This window comes from Helianthus annuus, chromosome 13, assembly GCF_002127325.2.
Source record: "Helianthus annuus cultivar XRQ/B chromosome 13, HanXRQr2.0-SUNRISE, whole genome shotgun sequence".
Classification (NCBI taxonomy): Eukaryota; Viridiplantae; Streptophyta; class Magnoliopsida; order Asterales; family Asteraceae; genus Helianthus; species Helianthus annuus.
Genome location: NC_035445.2, coordinates 156,932,034 through 156,957,720, shown reverse-complemented (window position 1 = coordinate 156,957,720; position 25,687 = coordinate 156,932,034). Strand labels below are relative to the sequence as shown.

The 25,687-nt window shown below is 35.9% G+C and overlaps 3 protein-coding genes across 3 annotated transcripts; all 3 read left to right on the top strand.

The window, feature by feature from the left end:
* Positions 1-2,703: 2,703 nt before the first annotated feature.
* On the top strand, positions 2,704-7,931 carry LOC110899946 (putative disease resistance RPP13-like protein 1). Its single transcript, XM_022146846.2, has 2 exons — positions 2,704-6,742; positions 7,608-7,931. Exon 1 carries the CDS (start codon positions 2,790-2,792, stop codon positions 6,738-6,740), a length of 3,951 nt encoding a protein of 1,316 aa, XP_022002538.1. The 5' UTR covers positions 2,704-2,789; the 3' UTR covers positions 6,741-6,742; positions 7,608-7,931.
* An 8,558-nt stretch (positions 7,932-16,489) lies between these two features.
* On the top strand, positions 16,490-22,170 carry LOC110899945 (putative disease resistance RPP13-like protein 1). The gene is made up of 3 exons (XM_022146845.2): positions 16,490-20,550; positions 20,658-20,768; positions 21,708-22,170. The coding sequence occupies exon 1, from the start codon at positions 16,571-16,573 to the stop codon at positions 20,546-20,548; it is 3,978 nt and encodes a 1,325-aa protein (XP_022002537.1). The 5' UTR covers positions 16,490-16,570; the 3' UTR covers positions 20,549-20,550; positions 20,658-20,768; positions 21,708-22,170.
* A 2,414-nt stretch (positions 22,171-24,584) lies between these two features.
* On the top strand, positions 24,585-25,420 carry LOC110903456. Its single transcript, XM_022149386.2, has 3 exons — positions 24,585-24,707; positions 24,929-25,018; positions 25,131-25,420. Exons 1-3 carry the CDS (start codon positions 24,645-24,647, stop codon positions 25,290-25,292), a joined length of 315 nt encoding a protein of 104 aa, XP_022005078.1. The 5' UTR covers positions 24,585-24,644; the 3' UTR covers positions 25,293-25,420.
* The last annotated feature ends 267 nt before the right edge of the window (positions 25,421-25,687 follow it).

Sequence of the window (25,687 nt, the reverse complement as noted above, 5' to 3'; positions counted from 1 at the left end):
AGGTTATGACCCAGAAAGAAAAGGATGGCGTTGTTGTGATCCAAACACCGGAAAAATTTATGTGTCACGAAGTGTTATTTTTGATGAAAGTTCCTCATGGTGGTCAGAGGATAGCAAGGTTCTACCTGATACCGATCAGCTTAAAGAAAGTCTTGAGGAGTCGATAGTTAAGTTAAAACTTACTAGTGAAGAACCTGTGACAGAGGAAGAGGATGCACCTGTTCAGAACAATGAAGATACTACTGTATCAGAACCGATCCTAAGAAGGTCATAAAGGGTACGTTAACCTAATCCTAAATATGCAAATGTTGCTATTGTTGAGGATAAGTTGTGTGAACCAGAAAGGTATGAAAAGGCTTGTGTAAAAGAAGAGTGGGTCTAGGCTATGAGAGAAGAGATGGATGCCCTTCAAAAGAACCAGACATGGGAGCTTATACCAAAGCCTACTGATGCAATTCCAGTTTCGTGTAAATGGGTCTACAAACTAAAGCAAAAAGCCGACGGGTCAATTGAAAGGTATAAAGCTCGCCTAGTGGCTCGGGGGTTTTCACAAACTTATGGTGTGGACTTTGAGGATACATTCAGTCCAGTGGCTAAGTTGACTACTATAAGGGTCCTGCTTGCAATTGCAGTCAGCAAACGATGGAAGCTATGGCAAATGGACGTCAACAACGCGTTCTTGTACGGAGATCTTGATCATGTCATACTTATGGACCAGCCTTTGGGCTTTGAGAGTGAAGAACATCCCGAGTATGTGTGCAAATTGAAGAAGGCTATTTACGTTCTAAAACAATCACCACGAGCCTGGTTCGGTAAAATTGGGGAGTTTCTTGAGAAAAATCGTTTTGAAATAACCAATGCTGATGCCAGTGTGTTTGTCAAGAAAATCGGTAACAAAGTTGTGATTGTGCTAGTTTATGTTGATGATTTGATCATTACAGGAGATGATGAAGAAGAGATTAGTCAACTCAACGCCAATCTGTGTGTTCGGTTCAAGATGAAGGATCTTGGCAGGTTGATTCATTTTCTTGGTTTGGAATTAACCTATGCTGGTGATAATTTCTTACTGCACCAGACCAAATATGCAACTGATCTGTTGCATAAGTTCAGTATGAGTTTGTGCAAGCCTGCAACTACTCCAATGGAATCTAGTATCAGATTATATGTTGGTCAAGGAAAGGAGATTGAAGATCCATCGGAATACAGAAAAATGGTGGGGAGTTTGATCTACCTCACTCTGTCTAGACCCGACATTTCATTTGCAGTAGGGGTTCTGAGTAGGTACATGCAGTGCCCGAGAAAGCCTTACCTCATTGCTCTTCGGAGAGTTTTAAGGTATGTGAAGGTTACTTTGGGTCAAGGTGTATGGTTCAAGAGGGAGCATGAGCCCAAGTTATTTGGATACTGCGATGCTGATTACGCAGGTGATTTGCATACAAGGAGATCAACTACTGGTTACATCTTTATGTATGGGTCAAGTCCAGTCTCATGGTGTAGCAAATGAAAGCCAACTGTGTCGTTGTCTACCACTGAAGCAGAGTATCGTGTAGCTGCAATGGCAGCACAAGAAGGTGTTTGGTTAATCAGGTTGATGCAAGATTTGCATCAAATAGTGAACGATCAAGTGAAGATGTTTTGTGACAGCAGCTCTGCAATTAAGTTAGCTGAAGTCTTTCATGCACGTACTAAACATATAGAGGTACACTATCATTTCATTCGTGAAAAGGTGCTGAAGGGTGAATTCAAGCTGGTGCAGGTGGATACTACTAAACAGGTCGTGGATGCTTTTACTAAGAGTTTGTCAGGTCCTAAGTTGCTGGGCTTCTGCAGAGATATGGGTTTGGGGAAATTGGATGTTGAGATGGAGTGTTAAATGGTCAAATCCTATTTCCCTGCTGTTGCTGAGTCAAAGTTTGCTGCACAAGTTTACTTTTGTCACATGTTTATTTCTATTTAGTAATGGTTAGGTAGTTCCTTATTTTATGCAAAAGTAGTGGGGTCATGGCTTAGTGCCTTAGTGGGTTTGTTTTTAAAGTTTAGTATTTATATTGCTTTGTTTCCTTTGTAATCGTATCAGCTCAATATAATCAGAAAAGCTTTCACAAACATTGAGTGTGTCTCTGTTGAGATACTGTGTTCCAGTCAAGAGTAGTGTGTCTACTTACTTATCCACTTTGTTCAACAAGGAACACCTATATGTTTATGCTGTTTAGAGGGAGGGAGGTGTGAATTTAATGTTTACTGGATCAATCATATTGATTTGATGATGGATTAGCAAGAGCTGAAGAAATAAATGCTGTTTAGAGGGAGGGAGGTGTGAAAGATTGAATCCACACAAATCATAGGGGTTCTAGAGAGTAGATGTGTATGGTATTTATTTATTTATTTTTTTGACATAAATGCTCTCACATGATGTGTACATAATCAAACTTAACTTGAAATTTAAACTGGGTTAGTGCTAAAGGACACAATGTGTAATGAGTTTTACAAATAAAAGACTCTAACTGTAATTATTAAAGTTAAAGGGTATCTATTACAATATAATATAAAAATAAAGGATGAAAAATGTAATTTACCCGTAACAATATGAAAAGACTTTCATAAAACCCCGGTAATTGTCCATCCACACCTAGACAAAAGAGATAACCTTATCTATTTTCTGATTGGCCGATGAGGATTTGCATTGTTGACCAAGACTTACACCATAACAAATCAAACGACTGAAACAACCATAAACAACTTCACCCATTTCATCTACACCAATTTCAACACCAATCTCATCAAAATCAATGTCTGAAATCGTGCTTTCTGCCATCTTCTCTATGATCTCTGATAAGCTGGCATCTGCTGCCTCTGCCAGCTTAGAAAAACTTGCTCCTTACAATGAAATTGATCCTTCTGAGATAGAGAAATTGCAGCGGTCACTGATCCAGATCCAAGATCTGCTTCTTGATGCTTCTCAGAAGGAGATAACCAATCGTTCCGTGAAACTATGGCTCAATGATCTCCAGCACTTGGCTTACGACACAGATGACCTACTTGACGATTTAGCAACCGATGCTATGCACCTGAGCGACGAAGCAGAAACCCACACCAGCAAGGTAAGAAAGATCTTATCATCAATTCCTTTCTCAAAGCGTTCATCATGGACTAGGTCGATGAAGAACAAGATAGATGAAATTACCACCAGATTACAAGATTTATTAGGGAAAAAAGACGATCTTGGTTTGATTGTGAAAGAGGCAACTAGGCCAAAAAATATCAATAGAAGCTTGCAAACCTGTGTTTTTGATCCATCTAGTATTGTGGGACGCCAAGCTGAGAAAGAGGAGTTGGTCCAAAGGTTATTGGGGGTTGAACCATCTGATCGAAACTATAGCATAGTTCCAATAGTTGGTATGGGTGGGGTTGGGAAAACTACTATGGCAAGACTTTTGTATGATGACCAGCAAGTCAAAGATCACTTCAAACTCAGGGCATGGGTTTGTGTTTCGGATGACTTTGATAGCTTTGGGATAAGCAAACATATCTTTAAAGCTGTGGCACCGTTGGTAAAGGAGGATTTTACAGATATGAATTCGCTTCAAGTAGCTCTTCAAGATCAACTAAAAGGGAAAGTCTTCTTATTAGTGTTAGATGATGTGTGGAGTGAGAGGCGTGATGATTGGGAAACCCTCATCAGGCCATTTTATACATGTGCGCCCGGAAGCAAAATCATCATAACATCACGGAAGGATATATTGCTAAAAAAACTGGGTTACAGTACTCCAAACAAGCAGCTGGGGAGGCTTTTATATGATGATGCTTTGTCCTTGTTTGCTGTTCATGCTTTAGGCGTAAGAAATTTTGATTCACATTTGTCACTTAAACCACATGGTGAAGGCATTGTGAAAAAATGTAATGGGTTGCCTTTGGCATTGATCGCACTTGGGACATCACTGAGGACAAAAGAAGATGAAGATTCATGGAAGGAAGTGTTAGAAAGTGAGATATGGAAATTACCGGTTGAAGATGAAATCATCCCTGCCCTAAGACTAAGCTACCATGATCTTTCGGGACCTTTGAAGCAGTTGTTTGCATACTGCTCCTTGTTTCCCAAGGATTTCCTGTTTGACAAGGAGGAGCTGGTTAAGTTATGGATGGCAGAAGGTTTCTTGCACCAGCCAACTCTAAGTGATTCAACAGAAGAACACCTGGGTCATGAATTCTTTGATGAGTTGTTGTCAAGGTCATTTTTTCAACATGCACCAAATGATGAATCGTTGTTTGTGATGCATGACCTCATGAATGATTTGGCAACATCTGTTTCTGTTGAGTTTTTTTTAAGGTTAGATAATGAGAACGAGAAGAATATTAGGAAGGAAAGGTTGGAAAAGTACCGACACATGTCATTTGTTCGTGAGGAATATGTAGCTTACAAGAAGTTCAAGGCATTTGAGAGAGCCAAAAGTTTGAGGACATTCTTGGCAAGGTATGTTGGGGAGGTAGAAAGCTGGCGACATTTCTACTTATCCCAGAAGATTCTCACCGACTTGCTTCCTGAGGTACCACTACTAAGGGTTCTAAGTTTAAGTGGCTTTCAAATAAGTGAGTTACCGGAGTCCATTGGTACTTTGAGGCACTTGAGATATCTTAATCTATCTCGAACTCATATCACACATTTACCGGAAACTGTTTGCAATCTCTATAACTTACAATCATTGATCCTATCCGGTTGTTGTGAAATAACTAAATTGCCCAAAAGCTTCCTACAACTCAAAAACTTGCGGCATCTTGATGTTAGGGACACCCCGCTTCTGTTTGAGATGCTTTTAGAGATTCGCAAGTTGAAAAGCCTACAAATTACTCTCTCAAAAATCAATATCGAATGTGAAAGTGGAATTGAAATAGCCAAACTTAAAGACTTTAAGACTCTATATGAAAAAATTTCCGTTGTAGGTTTGGGAAAAGTGCAAAACGCAACCTATGTGCACGAGGCGAACTTTTCACAAAAGAAGCTTAGTGAGTTAGAGCTTATATGGAGTGGTGAGAAATCACGAAATGAAATGCTTGAAAAGGCGGTCCTAAATGAGTTGAAGCCTTGTGATGATAAGTTAATACAACTGCAAATCTGGTCATACGGGGGACTAGCATTTCCAAATTGGGTTGGGGATCCCTCGTTTATTAATTTAAAGCATGTGTCAATAAGGTATTGTAAGAGATGTACATCAATACCGCCACTGGGACAACTACTGTCACTGAAGGAGTTGTTAATTGAAGGCTTACATGGAGTGGAAGTTGTGGGTCTTGAGTTATTTGGGACTGGTCGCACATTTCCTTCACTTGAAATTCTGAGTTTTAAAGATATGTATGGGTGGAAGAAATGGTCAGGGGCTGTGTTTCCACGCTTGCAAAAGCTTGAAATAAAAGAGTGTCGTAAATTGGTTGAAGTCACACTTGAAGCACTGCCTTCATTGAATGATCTAGATTTAGGTAACTGTGATAGTGGTGTGTTGAGAAGTCTGGTTGAAGTAGCTTCAGCAGTCACTAAGTTGAGAATAAGGGATATTTCAGGGCTTAATGATATGGTGTGGAGAGGTGTTATAGAGTATCTTGGGGCAGTGGAAGAATTAAGCATACGGAGGTGTAATGAAATAAGATACCTGGTGGTGAAATCAGATGCAGATGCAAGTAAGATTCTTGTGAAGCTGAGGAAACTGGAAGTGTGGCATTGTGATAATTTGGAGAGTATAGGAGAGAAAGAAGAGGAGGAGGATAATTGTAGGAGCAACCTCCTAACATCTCTTAGGACGTTGTATGTGTCTCATTGTAAGAAAATGGAGCGTTGCAGCTGTCCAGATGGCATTGAGGAGTTAAGGATCTCTTATTGTAGTTCAATGACAGTTGTCTCCTTTCCAAACGGAGGACAGGAGAAGCTCAGGTCACTTCAAATTGGTCATTGCAGCAAACTATTGGAAAGGGAGTGGGGAGGACAAAAAACGAACAACAACAGAAGCAGCAGCATGCCCATGCTTGAATTTGTATGGATAAGTGATTTTCCAAATCTGAAATCACTCATTGAACTGAATTGCTTGGTTCACCTCACCACAATGATAATAGAAGATTGTGAAAATCTTGAGTCATTTCCTGAAAGTATGACGTCGTTAGAGAAACTGGAAATAAGAAATTGTCCCAAATTGGATGTTTCCTTTCTTGGTGAAAATTTGAGGTCGTTGGAGGAACTAAGAATAATCAATTGTGCAAGTATGGATTCTCCTTTTTTAAGTCGGGTTTGGCCTCCCAATTTGCGTTCCTTAGAAATAGGAAAGTTGAAGAAGCCCATCTCAGAGTGGGGTCCACAGACATTCCCAACCTCACTTGTGAAACTCAAGTTATATGATGAAGATGAAGTGAGTAGTTGTAGTGAATTTTCTCATTTTCTTCCTTCATCTCTTACTTTTCTTATAATAGATGGATTTAAGAAATTGGAATCATTTACAACGGACCTCCAACACCTCCAAGTTCTCACTTTTTTCAATTGCCCGAATCTGAAGAAAGTGTGTTCGCATCCCCAACACCTCACCTCCCTCCACAATCTCTCTTTTGGCTATTGTCCAAAGATGATGGATCTACCAGAAATGTTGTTGCCTTCACTCTTGAGTTTAAGCATCTGGGATGATTGCCCAAAACTGAGAGAAAGATGCAGTAAAAGAGGCAGATACTGGCCCCTAATCTCCCATATCCCCCGTATCGACATATGAAGGTCTCTCTCTCTGCCTTTATATGATTAAAAGTTAAATAACTTATTTATTTTGCTTTTTTTTTTTTTCAAACAAACGCTTTTAAATGTATCTCATATATGTGCTATACTGCTTTCTTTTGTGAAAACTAATTTGTTCAACTTAATATGTAAGTATTGTTTGTACTGGTATGATAATGCTGTTTAATGATGGTATCATAGTGTTTGTATTTAACCTGTTTAAATTCAAATGGGTTTATTGGATCGGATTTCCATGAAATATGATCCACTTTTAAGCATCTGTTTATCTAAATATTTTATTAAAAAAAATATATTTTTTTGAACAATATTTGATTTTAATCAAGACTTATTACTAATCAAATACTATTTTGAACAAAGTTTTGTAAATCTAATAAGACTTGCATTTAATATTATCCCATGTTGGTCTGTGGTATGATAAAGTCACACTTGAAAGTGGGATAAAAAGGGGAAATGTAACATCTGTTGATTATTGACATTAAATTTCGTTATTTTAGAGTCCATTTCGGATAGAAAAGGGAGCATGTAGCATTTGTTTTATGATTTTATGTGATTATCTTCATTCTCTTTCTTTATTTCGTAAAACAAAATCTGAACTCATTTCTTTTAACACTTTATTCAATAATTTCATCAAATGAAACACTTGAATTATTATCTGGTTATATATATCCCATCCTGTGACTCTGAACTGCAGAGTTGCAAATATTTTAATATGTAGAAATTATGAAACACTTGAATTTTGTTTTTCTGTAGTCTAATACTTTAATTTTGTTATGATCTTTTAGCTTTCATATTTAATATCACAAGTTGATCTATGAGTAAACTGACCATCGCTCATTTGGTGCTGCAGACCCTATCAACACTCACAACAGTGAGCAAAACCTTCGATTTGGGTTCTCTTTTTTTTCTTTTTGTGGATACCAATTAGTGATTTATGCATTGTTGATGGTAGATGTGGTGATTTCAACCTTCTATTATAAAAGAATCGGATGTATTTTGCTGGTAAAGTGTTGCTGCATCTTAGTTGTGTTCTGCATCTAATGAATGATTCATCAGACTGTGTACCAATATTTTATTTTATATCCACTTGCTGCATCGTAAAACAGATTTGTAATGTTTATGTATACAAAATTGACTTCAAATTGATGATTGTGTATATATATTTTGTTCTTCATGTAGGGATAGAAACATAATTGTGATGTTTGCTTAAAATATCCTTCGTTTTCAAAAGGCCCTGTTTCGACCCTTACCCATTTCTGTCAAAACCCGAACAAAAAATGACCATTTATCTAAGTGACCTGTCGTGGCCCACCACCCCGCCCGACCCGCCTCTGCCTGTTTTACCAGGTATACTATTCTATTAAGTGACGTCCCGCTTACGGTATGCGCATATAATGTATTTACGTGTGGGCTCTCGGGGGCAAAAGTGAGTGCACTAATTTTAACGTTATTTTACTAATTTCGTGAAAATAACGTTAAAAGCGGGGGACGATTAATCATGCATCATGTGGTGACATTGACAGCCAAAAGACAAGGGGTACATTCACTAATCGGCCTTTGTCCCAAGGCTTGATGCAAAACTACTATGGAGCCAGGGGTCACTGGAAGCAACCTCTCTATTCATACGGGTAGAGATAAAGTTATCTACACCTTACACTCCTTTGCTATTGATGGGATTTACTGAGTATGATGATGGTGATGACGACTATTCTATTAAGTGTTAACCAATTGATATGTTTTATAATGAATTTGTTTATCAAACCATGATGACTCTCCATCACGCCTGTATCAAACCAGGTTAAACTCTCCACACCTCCATATCGAGAAATGCTAAGATGTTTCTTAAAATTGTATGTCATTTTGTTTTCGGAACAATTGGTCTTGTCAACTAGTAAACAATGCTTTGGTCAGCTGCATAAAAGAAGCTGTTGACTCAAATTGGATTTTGTTGGTAACGGTCTGACAGCAGATTTACTTTCGTTGGTAATTAATCAGATTGCTGATTGTAATTTCTTCGGATACATACTACTCTGTCAGGGGCGGATCATGGCCACTTTTGTGGGTTCCCAGGACCCATTTGGTTTAGAAAAAATGGGAAAAGTTAGTATGAACCTCGTATGATTTAAAAAAAAAATAGTGAGAATTATTAAGAATCTAAAAAAAGGAATTCAATGAAAAAAGTTCATAGATCCGCCACTATACTCTGTTATTGATTGGTGCATCACCCATGCTAGTGGTGGTGAATTTAACCTTCAGGTACAAAAAATTGGGCTGATTCAGATTTTTTATTGTTGAATGGGTTGAGGGATAAGGCATTTGAAAAATTATCAGTGCACTTATACACATGGCCATTGACCCATTACCATAATAAAGCCTTTTAAGTTTTAGTTACATGCACATCAGCACATGGCCCTTGTAAAATTAATACTGGTTTAAAAAGCGGCGAATTTCTTTTGTCATTTAGTTTGTGTTTACATGTGTTTAAATCACTACGAGCACGTTGCGAACGAAACTGCTGACAAGAATAAAAAGAAAATGTAGAAAAAACACTAAAAGATAACCGAAAGAAAATCAACAAAAAAAGTTGTATGGTAACGATGTTGTTCGTATGAAACCCGTGGTCAGAGATGAGCAAATGGTTCTGGGTACCGTTACCAAATTTGCCGAACCGAAAGATCTTAAGTACTAATTCGGTACCGACTTTTGGCGTTCCTGGTACCGGTTCACTACCGTTTTTCTACCTTCATATACCGGTACCGTAACCGGTATTTTTAGTATCAGTGCCGATTCAGCATCGGTTGGCACCGAGCTCATCCCTACCCCTGAAACTAAAAAAAAAGAATTAAAAGTTGAAGAAAATCAACAAAAAAAATTTGTACGATACCCTTGTTGTTTGTACGGTACCTGTGACCAGGGATGAGCAAATGGTACTAGTTAGCAGCACTGAATTTCCCAAATCAAAAGATTTCCAATATCAATTCGGCAACTTTTGGTGTTTTCTGTATTAGTGTCGATTTTTACCTTCATGTATCGATACCGAACAGGACCGTACCGGTATTTTCGATACTAGTACCGGCTCGATACCGAATAGGACCGTACCGGTATTTTCGATACTAGTATTGGCTCGATACCGGTTGACATCAAGCTTATCTCAACCTGTGATATAAAAAATGAGTAAAGTTAAAAAGTAAAGAAAATAACTTTTATTATAATATTAATATAATAAAAATATTAAATTGACTATATATTATTATAATAATAAAACTATTATTTATTAGCTTCTATTTTTAATATATATATAATATAATTTGGTGGTGAAATTTGCATTAACACAAGTTAAATATACCTAGAAGGGCAAATGAGGGAATATTGATTAGCCAAAAATATTGATGTTTATTTAACATGTTTTGCTATTTGAAAAACTGACCCGGAATTTCTGAAAGGCTCTATGCGAGTAGAAAAAATTGAGTCCTATATATAAAAAAATGGGCCCTCGGGTACCGCTGTTGTGATATTTTCCTAATTTTTAATTGGGTTTAAATATTTAATTGGACTAGGTAATTGGGCTAAAAGACAAATATATTTTAGATTTTAAATTTAACTAGTTGGTGGGGGTCACACATTGTGGTAGTCGCATTATCGTTGCTAGTTGTTATATATGTAGTTTTGAATACAAGTGTATAAATTTAAATAAAAAAGCTACATCATAAAGTCGTAAAAATGAGCATTGAGAAACATGTATAAGTAAAAATATAAACCATAAATGCTTTAAAGAAAGTATTTAGTTAAATAATATAAGAGTTTTTACACGTAAATACTTTTGAAAAAGAAAAGTTGATTTAACAAAAAATCATTTATGAACTGGAATGAAAAATGTAAAAACTGGAAATTATAAAAAAAAAACCAAAAAACGTAGATATATTGGGCCCAAGTGAAAAGTGTAACTACAAAAAATACAAAAAAATGTAAACAAAGTGGGCCTGGACCAGATATGAGGGTCAGACTCTCAGATAGGGTAGTCTGGTATGAAAAAACAAAGAAATATTGGATTTTTAATAATCTCAACTATTCGTCGTTGTCCGTCAACAGTTCTAACTTCAAAAATAACAACTGGCAGTCCAACTATTGACATATTGGCCATCAATGGACCCTGACTAAATGAACCCTAACGCCGTTAGTCTCCGGTCGCCGGAAAACTGTTTATGTTTAGAAAAAAGGTATCTAAAAGTCCGATCTAAGATTACAAAAAGGTTTTGGACAAAAATGTTGAGTTTTCCGGCCAAAAAGTTGAGTTTTCCGGCAAAAAAGTTGAGTTTTCTGTCCAAAAAGAAGTTTTCCGGCGAGAAAAAGAAGTTTTCCGGCGACTTTAATAATTGGGGCTTTTATTAAAAAAAGGTTCCTAAAGGCCCGTAATAAGCTTATAAAGAGGTTTGGGACGAAAAAGTTGAAATAAGCTTATAAAGGTTCCTAAAGGCCCGTCAAAAACGTTTTTCCGGCTACCGGAGCCTAACGGCGTTTGGGTTATGTTAGTCAGGGTCTATTGGAGGCCAATATGTTAATAGTTGGGACTGCCAGTGGTTATTTTTGAAGTTGAGACTGTTGGGGGCCAACGACGAATGTTGAAATTATTAAAATCCAATATTCCTAAAACAAAATAGAAAAGTGATAGAAACAAAATAAACGATCTTCGAACTTGCGCCGCATGTGTGATTTATTTGAAGAAAAGAACGCGGACGACCTGGTAAGCCACCACACTACCAGAAAAATGAAACTTTTCAACGTGTTTTTCCGTCACAAACGTGTTGCAAATCTGAATTTGCGACACATTTGTCACAAAAACCGAATGTTGGAAAAAGCCCAGTGAAAAACTTTTTTTGTTTTATTTTTGTGAAATCAAAATCCGAACAACGCCCATGAATTTTTTTACTAATACCTAAAAAAAACATAACTTTTTTTTTTTGGAATTTATACGTATTTTGTAATATAACAAATAAAAATAATTAATAAAAATAATCCAATAACCTATAGATAAATTAACAAATCTATACTATATAATAAAAGAAAACCACTTTAGGGACACTTGTCATCATATTAGGCCACTCTTATAGATAATTATTATTTTAATTTATTTTTTTCTAAGAGTAAATTACAAAAATCGTCCTTTATGTTGACACTAGATTGCAAAGTGTGTCCATTATCTTTAAAAGGTACAAAAAACGTACTCAATGTTTACAAACACATGCACGTTATGTCCTTTAACCCTAACTCAGATAGTTTTTATAATTAAATCAGGGTAGATTAGCAATTTCACATTTATTTAAGATCTATTTAATAAATAAAACAAAAAAATTGAAAAATACAAAATGTATAAACAGATAAATTAGTCTCCCCCTCTCTCTCTAGCTGTCTTTCTCTTTCTCTCTCTTAACTCTCTCTCTAGTTCCTTGTTCACACCACCAGCACCCACCCTACCACCACCACCACATACCCCACCGGTCATCACCAACTTCACCCACAACCACCAACACCTTCCCCCACCACCACCACTACAACCCACCTGCCGCCACCACCACCACTACAACCCACCTACCACCGCCACCACCACCACAAGTTACCATCCAACACCATCATCACCAAACTGCCAATGCCACCGCTATCACAACACAACCACATAGCCGTCGCCGCCACAATACCACGACATCTCTTGAAACTCGCTAGAGAAGATGAATATGGCCATCTGATCTTGTTCAGATCCCTCAGCATCGTCACGAGGTCACCTCACCTCTCTCTACGATCATATTCAATCGGAAGGTTCTAATCACGGATCGTTCAAGGATGTAATCGTGAATGCTATGGGTGCTACGTATCATCTTCATTGTTTGATTCTCTCTCGTAACTCATATTTAATATTTTAGGTTATCGGTTCGATTTTGATTTTTTTTTGAAAATTTTGTTGTCTGCTGTTGTATTAGGTTCATTGGTACTCTCGTACAGAAACCGAGATCTGGTGAAGTTATTTTGCGGTGTCTCATGGCCGGAATTTCTGGTAATTTTACGTGTCTCTTTAATATCTCTATTTGTGACATGATGGGTATGTAGCTCAAGTTGACCGACCCTTATAACAGAGTAAAACTCAAATTATGTGTGTTATTTTTCTAACATTAGATACAATTTATTGTCGTTGCTTCGTTTTAATGGCAGTTATTAATATTATTAGTGTTTCTTATGTCTACTCTCTTAATGATGGCATGTACCAACTTCCCAATCCCCAAGAATATGTTGGATATTTTAGTGTAATTTGAGATTGCGCGTGACATACAAATAAGAGTGCACGCTTATTTGAATGTCATTGGGACTAACGGGGGATCCAAGGGGGCAGCGCCCCCGAGAGAAGCGGGGTCCAAGGGGCGGCAGCCCTTGGCAGGGTCCAAGGGGCAGAGCCCCTGGCTGGGGTCGAGCTGCCAGGTCAGCTTGGAAGGAACCATTGATAATTCAAATACTTGAAAGGAACCATTGATTATGGTCTGACTTACATTGGATTTCCTTCAAGGATATTCAGATGCAAGTTGGATAAACAATAAGGAAGATCATTCTTCCACAAGTGGTTGGGTATTCCTACTTGGGGGAGGTGCTATTTCTTGGGCTTCAAAGAAACAAACAGACTTGCATAACTGACTCGACTATGGAATCTGAGTTTGTAGCCTTAGCGGCAGCTGGTAAAGAAGCTGAGTGGCTAAGAAACTTGATTTATGAGATTCCATTGTGGCCCAAACCAATATCCCCCATTTCTATAAGGTGTGATAGTGAAGCTACATTGGCTAAAGCATATAGTCAAGTGTATAATGGCAAGTCAAGACACTTAGGTGTGAGACACATCATGGTTCGTGTGCTCATCATGCATGGTGTGATTTCGGTTGAGTATGTCAGAACTCAACAAAACTTAGCTGATCATTTAACCAAAGGGTTGACTAGAGATCTCGTGAAAGTATCAGCTGTGGGATCGGGGTTAAAGTCCATCTGAGAACTCTCATGTTAAGATAACCAATTCCTACATATTATGACGTTAGGTGCAGAATTCAATGTGGAAAGCTTAACATCTAGAGTTTGGAACACAACATTAAATCGTCCCAAAGGTATGTGTTTAGATCTGCAAGTTAAGGAAGGTTGAGGTATATCTTCTTAATAGCTCTTTTGAAAAATTGCATTTGCAGGTGCAAGAGTAAAAGAGCTACCTATATGAGCATGAAGTTTAGCTGCTTCAAGAAGCTTGGACTTGGCTTTGATATGCTTATGAAGGATAGGGACACAGGCTAGTAAAAGATAGTGTCAAGTTAGATCTACGTATGTAAACTAATGTGTATATTATCTTCATGTATTCATTATAAATATTAAGGGTTCAATCCTTAGTGACACCCTTAAATTCGAATATTTGGAATGTATAATATACTAATATGAAATTCAATCGTCACGACATTTCATTTATGCATTAGTTTATTTTGGTTGCTGTGAACAAGTTAGTTAATCTATGATTACACTAAAATGGGGGAGGTATGTTGGATATTTTAGTTTAATTTGAGATTGCGCGTGACATACAAATAAGAGTGCACGCTTATTTGAATGTCATCGGGACTAACGGGGGATCCAAGGGGGCAGCGCCCCCGAGAGAAGCGGGGTCCAAGGGGCAGAGCCCCTGGCTGGGGTCGAATTTTGGACAAAAGTGCTTTATCAAAAATGCATCAGAAATTAAATTTCGGGCTAAATATGCACTTTTGAAACATGGGGGACTAAAGGTGTTTTTGTTCAAAACAAAAACTGCAGGCAGTTATGGAAAACTGTAAATACGCTCTCTCAAACGTTTTTCCAAACCCTAGACGAATTAGCAGTTCGTCATAATCCCTCAAAATTCTCTCAATCAAATTCTCATACAGAAATCTAGAATCAAATCTGATTTTATCCGATCAAAGATTGGTAGCCACTCCAATTGTTTGATCTGAAAGTGATTACACGACTTCAGATTTATCCAAGCAATTTCGAAATTTTCCAACAGAATATATGTTAGTTATAAAAATTCTTTTGGATATGAACTACACTTTTCGATTTCTTTATATTGTACTTATGACTCATGTTGATCTGTTTTGATTGAAGCTATTATGACAAGAATTCAAGATCAAGGCTACAAAAGCCCTTTGATTGGGCGCCCTTTGTGATTTTACTCGTGAGGTAATAAGCCATGAACTTGGGCTTACTAGAAAAATGGTGGTGGCAACACAAGAGTTGTAAGAACTAGCTTTGGAACAAGGTCATCAAGGAAATTCATAAGGATGTGAGGACCCATAACTTGATTCCTGTTAACAAGGCTTTGGCGGGGGTATGGAAGAATATAGGATCGGTGAATGGCGACTTCGTGAAGCTAAATCTGAACTTAAATGAAAAACTGGTGTGTGAAGTTGGCAATGGGGACAACTTGCTATTCTGATGCGAACACTGGGTCCACGGGGATGGTGGCAAAACAAGATGAAGCATATAGATTAATATGTTGTTGTTGGGCAAAACTCACATCAGATCAGAAGTAATATAATAGATAAATGGTTGTGGGTTTCAAATAGGTAAAAAATGGAATTCTCTGTAAAGGAGGTAAGGAAGGATTTCGAGAATCACAAGAATCCGGATACTCAACAACCTCAGGTTGTTTGGAGCAGAATTGCGGAACTGAAAGTTAATTCTTTTTGTGTGTAGGGCCTACGGTGGGAAGATCCTTACTACCTCGGCCTTGGCAGCTAGGAATGTGAATGTACTAGGATGCGGGTCGTGCCCTTTATGCGGTATGAAGAGGAAGACGCGGATCATCTGTTGGTGTCTTGTACATTCGAGAAGACGCTTTGCTGGAACATATGCATTTGGAATAATATTCTGGTGGATGGTGACACGCTTTAGAATGACAATACTAAATTGTGATAGTTGGAGAAGCTTTCATGGGGTAAATTTTGATTAGCGGTCTGATGTATCTTTTATTCTTTGTGTTCTCTTGTAATTTATTTTCATGGAGTTCTTTTTAAGCCATAATAATTTGTAATAGTTTCTGCTTGCATGTTTATGTTTTCTTGAAATAATTAAAACTTGGTCATCAGTGTTTGACTTTGAATATATTTTAACCCTTTTCATAGTTTTTTGTTTGTTGGTTTATTTTAGCTGTGTGAGAAATTTATAGTTTTTTGGTTTGGTTCATTGTATTTTCAAGTTTTTTTCTATTTACATTAACTTGTATAATATATCACTAAAATGAGTTATGTTATATTTTAGACGTATTATACATGTAAATGTAAACTCATTTAGTGATATATTATACAAGTTAATGTAAATAGAAAAAAAACTTATGTCATTACGACGTTAAAAAACCCGTTCACCGAGCAGGTATACTACTAGTTTAATAACAAAGGGCATCTAATTTGGAAGAAAAAGATAATTTAAAATATATTATATCTGTAGTGGATTTCCTTTAGACACAAAAATCAAAAGTTAAAAGTTAGTGCTGCCTTTACAATAATTGAAACATTAACTAATGAACAGAATAACTATATTAACCATTTCTTCAATACCTCTGATCATATTGGAAAGAAAAAGATAATAATGCAAAATAATATTATAATGATAGTGGGTTTCATTTCGGCACAAAAATCCAAAGTTTGGTGCTCCTTTACAATAATTGAGAAGTTAACAAATTGAAGATAACCGTGAATGAGTGAATCCACTGTAAACAACGCCTCACAAAACATCATCCATTTCTTCTATACCTCTACAATCTCATCATAATCAATGGCTGAACTGGTGCTTTCTGCCTTTCTTGGTGTGGTCTTTGAGAAGCTGACCTCTGCAGCTTTGAAAAACATTGCAAGCTACAAGGGAATTGATGCTGAGATCAAGAAATGGAAGAGATCGTTGACCCAGATCCAAGGTGTGCTTGTTGATGCTTCTCAGAAGGACATAACCAGTACACCTGTGAAACGTTGGCTGAATGATCTCCAGCATCTGGCTTATGACATAGATGATGTCCTCGATGGTTGGCTGACCGAAGACATGCAACGTGAGTCAACCCATGAGTCAGAAGGCATCACCGGCAAGGTAAGAAAGCTAATCACCCCAACTTGTTGCACAAGTTTCTCACGGAGTAATACTATGCGTGCCCAGTTAGATGATATTTCCACCAAACTACAAGATCTAGTTAAGGAGAAAACTGACCTTGGTTTGATTGTGAAAGAGGATCAAACTAGGCCAAGAAATAATAAGAATAGAAGATTTCAAACCTCTGTTGTTGATCCATCTAGGATTGTTGGACGCCAAGCTGAGAAAGAGGCATTGCTCCAACAGTTACTCTTACCGGGGGATGAACCATGTGATCAAAACTATAGCATTGTTCCCATAGTTGGTATCGGTGGGGTTGGGAAAACTACTCTAGCAAGACTTTTGTATGGCGACAAACAAGTCAAGGTTCACTTTGAATTAAAGGCATGGGTTTGTGTTTCAGATGAGTTTGATAGCTTTGCTATAACCAAAGTCATCTTTCAATCTATGTCAGGCGAGGTAAAAAAGGAAATTTCAGATTTTAATCAGCTTCAAGAAGCTCTTAGAGATCACCTAACCGGGAAAAGATTTTTATTGGTGTTAGATGATGTGTGGAGTGAGAGACGTGATGATTGGGAGACCCTCGTCAGGCCATTTTATACATGTGCTCGTGGAAGTAAAATCATCATAACAACACGGAAGGACAAATTACTCAAAAATTTGGGTTACAATCCTCTTAACAAGCAGCTGAAGAGCCTGTCATATGATGATGCTTTGTCCTTGTTTGCTGTTCATGCATTAGGCGTAAGAAATTTTGATTCACATTCGTCACTTAAACCTCATGGGGAAGGCATTGTGAAAAAATGTAATGGGTTGCCTTTGGCATTGATCGCACTTGGGACATCACTGAGGACAAAAGAAGATGAAGATTCATGGAAGGAAGTATTAGAAAGTCAGATATGGAAATTACCGGTTGAAGATGAAATTATCCCAGCCCTAAGACTAAGCTACCATGATCTTTCTGGACCTTTGAAGCAGTTGTTTGCATACTGCTCCTTGTTTCCCAAGGATTTTCTGTTTGACAAGGAGGAGCTGGTTAAGTTATGGATGGCAGAAGGGTTCTTGCACCAGCCAACTCTAAGTGATTCAACAGAAGAACACTTGGGTCATGAATTCTTTGACGAGTTGTTGTCAAGGTCATTTTTTCAACATGCACCAAATAATGCATCATTGTTTGTGATGCATGACCTCATGAATGATTTGGCAATGTCTGTTTCTATTGAGTTTTTTTTAAGGTTAGATAATGAGAACGAGAAGAATATTAGGAAGGAAATGTTGGAAAAGTACCGACACATGTCATTTGTTCGTGAGGAATATGTAGCTTACAAGAAGTTCGAGGCATTCGAAAGAGCCAAAAGTTTGAGGACATTCTTGGCAACGTGTGTTGGGGAGGTAGAAAGTTGGCGACATTTCTACTTATCCAATAAGATTCTCACCGACTTGCTTCCTGAGGTACCACTACTAAGGGTTCTAAGTTTGAGTGGCTTTAGAATAAGTGAGGTACCGGAGTCCATTGGTACTTTGAGGCACTTGAGATATCTTAACCTATCTCGAGCTCGTATCACACATCTACCCGAAAAAGTTTGCAATCTCTATAATCTACAAACATTGATCCTATCTAGTTGTGATAGATTAACTAAGCTGCCCAACAACTTCCTAAAGCTTAAAAACCTGAGGCATCTTGATGTTAGGGGCACTCCGCTTTTGTTTCAAATGCTGTCAGAGATTGGCGAGTTGAAAAGCCTACAAATTACTTTCTCAAAAATCAATATCGAAAGTGAAAGCGGAATTGAAATAGCCAAACTTAAAGACTTTAAGAATCTATATGAAAAATTTTCCGTTAAAGGTTTGGAAAAAGTGCAAAATGCAATATATGCACATGAGGCGAACTTTTCACAAAAGAAGCTTAGTGAGTTAGAGCTTGTTTGGAGTGATGAGCTACATGATTCACGGAATGAATTGCTTGAAAAAGCGGTCCTAAATGAGTTGATGCCTTGTCATGATAAGTTAATACAACTCAAAATTAGGTCATATGGGGGATTAGAGTTTCCAAACTGGGTTGCGGATCCGTCGTTTCTTCATTTGAAGCATGTTACAATAAGTGGTTGTAAGAGATGTACATCTCTACCGCCACTTGCGCAGCTACCATCCCTAAAGGAGTTGTTTATTAGAGGCTTGTTGGAAGTTGTGGGTTTTGACTTGTTTGGGACTGGTCATGCATTTCCTACGCTTGAAATTCTGAGTTTTGAAGATATACGTGGGTGGAAGAAATGGTCTGGGGTTGTATTTCCACGTTTACAAACGCTTGAAATAACTGGTTGTCCTAATTTGGTTGAAGTCACACTTGAAGCACTGCCTTCATTGAATGATCTAAGCATAAGTAAATGTGATAGTGGTGTGTTGAGAAGTCTGGTTGAAGTAGCATCAGCAGTCACCAAGTTGTATATAAGGGATATATCAGGGCTTAATGATGTGGTGTGGGGAGGTGTTATAGAGTGTCTTGGGGCAGTTGAAGAATTAAGAATAGAGTTATGTAATGAAATAAGGTACCTGGTGAAATCAGATGCAGATGCTAGTAAGAATCTTGTGAAGCTTAGGTCGCTGAAAGAGGAGGATAATTGTAGGAGCAACATCCTAACATCTCTTAGGATATTAAAAGTGTATGATTGTAAGAATATGGAGCGTTGCAGTTGTCCAGATGGCATTGAGGAGTTGACTGTCGTTGATTGTAGTTCAATGACAGTTGTGTCCTTTCCAAAAGGAGGACAGGAGAAACTCAGGTCACTTACAATATGGAATTGCAAGAAGCTATTGGAAAGGGAATGGGGAGGACAAAAAATGAACAACAGAAGCAGCATGCCCATGCTTGAACATGTATCTATACGTGATTGGCCAAATCTGAAATCAATAATTGAGCTGAATGACTTTGTTCACCTCACTGAATTGAGAATAGAAGATTGTGAAAACCTTGAGTCATTTCCAGACACTTTAACATCGTTAAAGAAACTGAAAATAACAAATTGTCCCAAATTGGATGTTTCCAGTCTTGGTGACAATTTGATATCGTTGGAGAGACTGGTTTTAACAAATTGTCCCAAATTGGATGGTTCCTGTCTTGGTGACAATTTGACATCATTGAAGGAACTGAGCATAACAGAGTGTCCAAGAATGGACGCTTCTTTACCTGGTTGGGTTTGGCCTCCCAAATTGCGTTCTTTAGAAATAGGGAAGTTGAAGAAGCCCTTCTCCGAGTGGGGTCCACAGACATTCCCAACCTCACTTGTGGCACTATGCTTATACGGTGATGGTGAAGATGGAGTGAGTAGTTGTAGTCAGTTTTCTCATCTTCTTCATTCATCTCTTACTTCTCTTACTGTATGTGGATTTGAGAAATTGGAATCTTTTTCAGTGGGACTCCAACACCTCCAACGTCTCACTTTTTACAAATGCCCTAATCTGAAGAAAGTGTCTTCACATCCCCAACACCTCACCTCCCTCCACCATCTCTCTTTTCTCAATTGCCCTAAGATGATGTATCTACCAGAGCTGTTGTTGCCTTCACTCTTGAGTTTACCCATCTTGTATGATTGCCCAGGTCTGAAAGAAAGATGCAGTAAAAACGGGATTTACTGGCCCCTCATCTCCCATATCCCCTGTATCTACATACAATGAAGGTATCTCTCTCCCTCATCATCTTTTATCTATTGCCCAAAGATGATGGATCTACCAGAAATGTTGTTACCTTCACTCTTGAGATTAAAGATCTGGTATGATTGCCCAGGAGGAGGAGGTCTGAAAGAAAGATGCAGTAAAAACGGGAGTTACTGGCCCCTCATCTCCCATATACCATGTATCCTCATGCCTGTCCCTCAATCAAGAAGCTAATATGAAGGTCTATCTCTCCCCCTTGTATGGTTTAAAGTTGATTAACTGATTTGTTTTGCCTTTTTTCTCCAAACAGACAATTTTACATGTGATCTCATATATATGGTTTACTATTTTATTTTCCTGCGAAATTTGTCTATTAAATTGTTCAACTTTATATGGAAATTAATGTGTGTGCCAAATGTTATTATGTGTACGAGGAATAACATTGCAACTATAAACCCATTACAACCTTTTAAATTCAAATGGGTTTAGTGGATTGAGTTTCCATAAAATATGTTGATTCTTAAGCATGTGTTTTACAAAATTACATTAAAAAAAATATTTTTTGTACCGGAATTGATTTAATTATGTGATTGTTCTGCTAATCAAATTCATATGGCTTCTCTTTGGTTTCACTTGCATAGAATAGTATTCTGAATATAGTTTTTAATCCAATTAGACTTGCAGTTAATATCAAACCGTATTGGTCTGTGACTGTGGTTTGAGAAAGTAAAACTTGAATGTGGCATAAAGAAGGGAGCATGTAACATTCTGTTTAAATCTTGTGTTGATTATTGACTTCATATTTAGTTATTTTTGGAGTCCATTTCGGATAGTAAAGGGAGCATGTAGCATTTGTTTCTTGAGTTTATGTGATAATTATCACTCTCTTTCTTTATTTTGCAAATCCATATCTGAACTCATTTATTTTGACAATTTATTCAATGATTTCATTAAATTCATGAATTATTGATTTATTGTTTAGTTATTTCCCACCTTGTAACTCACATTTTGCATAGTTCCAAATATATGAATAAGTAGAAATCATGAAGCACTTGAATTATGCCTATTTATAGACTAATACCTGAATTTTGATATGATCTTTTAGCCTTCTTATTAATTTGACAACTTAATCTATGAGGAAACTGACCATAATTATATCCGTGTCTGATTTATGGTGCAGACTCAGTTGTGATGGGAAGCATTTTACACTTTCTACTAGAGATTATTATGTTCAAGTCCCATTTTTGTCGGCATACCTATTTGAGATTTGTGCGTCATTGATGGTAGTTGACTAGTTGTGGTGATTTGACCATTCTAGTATTGAAGGAAGAACCTGATGAATCAGATTGAATTTTGTTGATAATGGATCAGATTGCAGATCGTATTATGTTGGAAATGGATCAGTTTGCAGATTGTATTTTGTTGATAACGGATCAGATTGCAGGTTGTATGTTGTTGGAAATGGATCAGAATTGCAGATTTTGTTTTATTGGTAATGGGTCAAACTGCCTATTGTATTGTGTGTGTATACATACTACTCTATTAGTGATTTGTGCATCACTAATGTAAGTTGTGGCGATTTGTGCGTCACGGATATTAGTGATGGCTTGAGGGAGTAGCCAAGAAAATGATGTTACATTTTTCTTATCATGTTTTTAGAACACAAAGTTTTCTTCATCATATTTAAAAAAAAAAATACATGTTAACAGGGTTTGATGAACAGGAATGATGCACATGTCTGAAATTTAATACACGGGTCAGGTTGATGCATAACTCTGCTTTTGATGCACATGGTTGTAGAATAAGTGAAAATTGTGCTAAACTATTGAAGGTAGTTTGTGCATATAACAATTTCATCAAGTCCATACGAAAACTATATTAATTTCTATAGAATAACAGCTAAGTTATTATACTTGCAAAAGTTAATATAAATAAATACAACCAAAAATCTTATATTAGTAAGGCAAAATATCAAATACAAATAGCCTTATCTATACTATATTATAATACATGAGGGAATGATTCCCAAAAGTTAAGAACTTCTTCCCCATTATTTATAAATAAACCCCTAGAATGAGAGTAAAGTGGTCTTTTAAACCATAATTATTTTTTAGTCCCTCAATCTATTACATTTAAATCCTTGACATTTAACATAATTATGGGTAATTAGTTACACTCCCCCCCCCTCTTTAATTCTTTAATGTATTCCTGCGATATCTTACAACCCGTAATGTTTTAAACAAAAATCCGAAGGTACCATGACGATTGGCACATTTTTTTAAACGTTTCGATAGTTGTCTTTTTTAGTTTCGCCGTGCGTTCATAAAGTACAAATAGCCGATGCGTAAATGTACAATTGATTAAAGCCAACATTTGTTTTTTACCCAAGCCAGCTTTGACCATTACCTAGCTAACGTACATTAACATTTGTTTTTTACCCAAGTTTTTTATTTTGAACGGCATTAATAAACTAAAATATTCCCTAATTTTACTTGTACAGAGTCAGTTTGTTGTGGCATGTTTAATATAGTAAGTATAGATAAAACTCACAACAAACTTCCTATTAAACATGCCACAACAAACTAAACAGGATATGTGCATCTTATTTTAAAAACTAGGTTAGAACCCCGTGTATTACACGGGTTGAATAAATGTAAATTTTATACCAAATAATAAAAAAAATATCTTTAAAAATCTCATTTATTACACGAGTTGAATAAAAGCAATTTTATATACCAAATAATAAAACAATATATATTTAAAAATCTCGTTTATTACATTGGTTGAATAAATGTAATTTTATATATTAAATAATAAAAATATATCTTTAAGAACCCCGTGTATTGTACGGGCTGAGTAATTTAATTTTATATATTAAATAATGAAAAAAGTTACATTTTTAAGAAACTCATGTGTTATACGGGTTGAGCACATGTAACTTTATATACCAAACAATAAAAAGTTATATCTTTATAAGCCCTATGTATTATATGGATCGAATAAATCTAGTTTTATATACTACATAATAAAAAAAATTATATTTTTAAAACCCCGTGTATTACACGAGTTGCATAAATGTAACTTTATATAGTAAAAAATAAAAATGTTATATCTTTAAAAAATATCGTTTATTACACGGGTTGAATTAATTTAATAAAAATTTATATCTAAAAAAACTAACGGATATACTCGATATACGATGGATTGGGTGATTGCGATGATGATTCTTATAAATGTCACGTAAACATAGTGATTACCGTATTTGAGTTGAGAATTGAACACGAAAAATAAAAGTATAGAACCAATAAACTTCTTTCAAACATTTTTTGAAATAGGTTTTATCCTTAACTACTTTAGTTTAATAAAATAAATAAATCATTTACATTAATTTCAGGATAAATAATTTTGAAATCTATTAAATATTTTAAAATATTATATTATCTCCTATATGAATTGTTTAATTTTATATTAAATTTAATTGTATAATTATCTTTTAATTGATATAGATGGCTTCAATGAATAACATATGTCCTTCTATTGGTTTTTTTATTATATAGTATAGATATAGATATACATATAGGTTTTAAACAAAGTTTAAAATCAGGAATTAAATGTACGACAAAATGTAAAAGCGTGAAGTGTGTGTAATTTCTCATGATCCATAATTCCTTGGTTTTCATTATCTTATTTTGTTGGTTGCATTTATATGTTTGTCCGTTTTTATGTATGTAGTTTTGATATATTATTTTAGATTTAAATAATAAAATCGACATAAATGCCTTAAATTTGAAATTATATCATCAACAAATATGTGCAAAAGCTTTAGTATTTTGGAAATACAATTATGTGTTAGATTAGATTAAATATTATTATTATTTGTATTAGATTAGATTAAATATTATTATTGTTAGTATTATTAATAATTTTAATCAATTAAATGAGAGAATGACAAGTGTCCCAAAACAGGTTTCTTTTATTATATAGTATAGATTTAAAACTCACAACAAACTTCCTAAATAAATGGATGACCAATCTAAAACTAAACCCTAATGGACTACTATAAATACATAGCAAACACTCACAATTCTACATTTCTATTGCTAAACAGATTTAAAATATGGAGCCAGTTCTGAATTCACTTGATGCGAAAAAACAAGCATGCGATATTGAAAAATCTAAGGTCGGTTATATGATAAGTTTTGTTATATCGCAATAATGAATAATTGTTTTCTTTTATTTACTTTTATGTGAATACTAACTTATTTGATTTTTCAGATTCAACACACCAATTTAAACACCCCAGTTGTTGAACAAGCTTTTGTTAGTTTTTAAGTAATATTTTCGCTTATAATCTTTCATATTAACAAGTTCGTTATGTTATTATTTGGTGTTTTATTGTAGGATGATGGTGATAATAGTGTTGAAATTATTTCTTATGGTGCAATGTTCAGTCCATACAAGTCTAAGCTTCAACGTCAATTTAGTGAAGAGGTAATTTTAAAATTTATTTAATCGTTTTTTAATTTTTTTATTCAATATTTGTTCTTTTTTTAAATTTATTTAATCATTTTTTAACTTTTTTATTAAATTTTTGTTTTTTAAGGATCGGAAGTATGAGAATCAAAAGAAAAGATCTAAGAGACTCTCTGAATGGAAATGGGTCGAGGTTATAAATTTAGATGATTCTGAGGACGATGAGAAAGAAGATGAATTAGATGATACTGCTGATTCGAGCACAAACAAGAAAAACGGATCAAAAAAGTAGAGATTTTAGATGAAATATATCAAGTGTTTTTATGTTTTTTTTCATTTTCAGTTGTTTTTGTTTGATATAGACTATCCCATGAATAATAAAGTTTATTTTATATTTGAAGTTTATGTTTTGTGTTATTTTATTGCACTTATAATTTACATCTCGATTGAACTAATATACTTTAGTACTTAATCATGTTCATATTATATAATTTACATGTTCGTACTTGATCATTTCCAAAGAGATAAATTCGATTACCAAGAATGGCCAAAACATGAAAACTACCTCTTGGTTTGGAGTAAATTCAAGATTGTATTTACAAAGCACACTAAACTTATTCAATTTAACAGTCATGTTTCACGAGGATTTCGTATATATCCATTAGTGCCTTCTATAAAAAAAACTGT

Excerpts from the sequence above, each read along its gene's own strand:
- LOC110899946 (XM_022146846.2), top strand. The coding sequence starts at position 2,790 with ATGTCTGAAATCGTGCTTTCTGCCATCTTCTCTATGATCTCTGATAAG.
- LOC110899945 (XM_022146845.2), top strand. The coding sequence starts at position 16,571 with ATGGCTGAACTGGTGCTTTCTGCCTTTCTTGGTGTGGTCTTTGAGAAG.
- LOC110903456 (XM_022149386.2), top strand. The coding sequence starts at position 24,645 with ATGGAGCCAGTTCTGAATTCACTTGATGCGAAAAAACAAGCATGCGAT. Across the intron at positions 24,708-24,928 it reads GCGATATTGAAAAATCTAAG|GATGATGGTGATAATAGTGT; the intron begins GTCGGTTATATG and ends GTTTTATTGTAG. Across the intron at positions 25,019-25,130 it reads AACGTCAATTTAGTGAAGAG|GATCGGAAGTATGAGAATCA; the intron begins GTAATTTTAAAA and ends TTGTTTTTTAAG.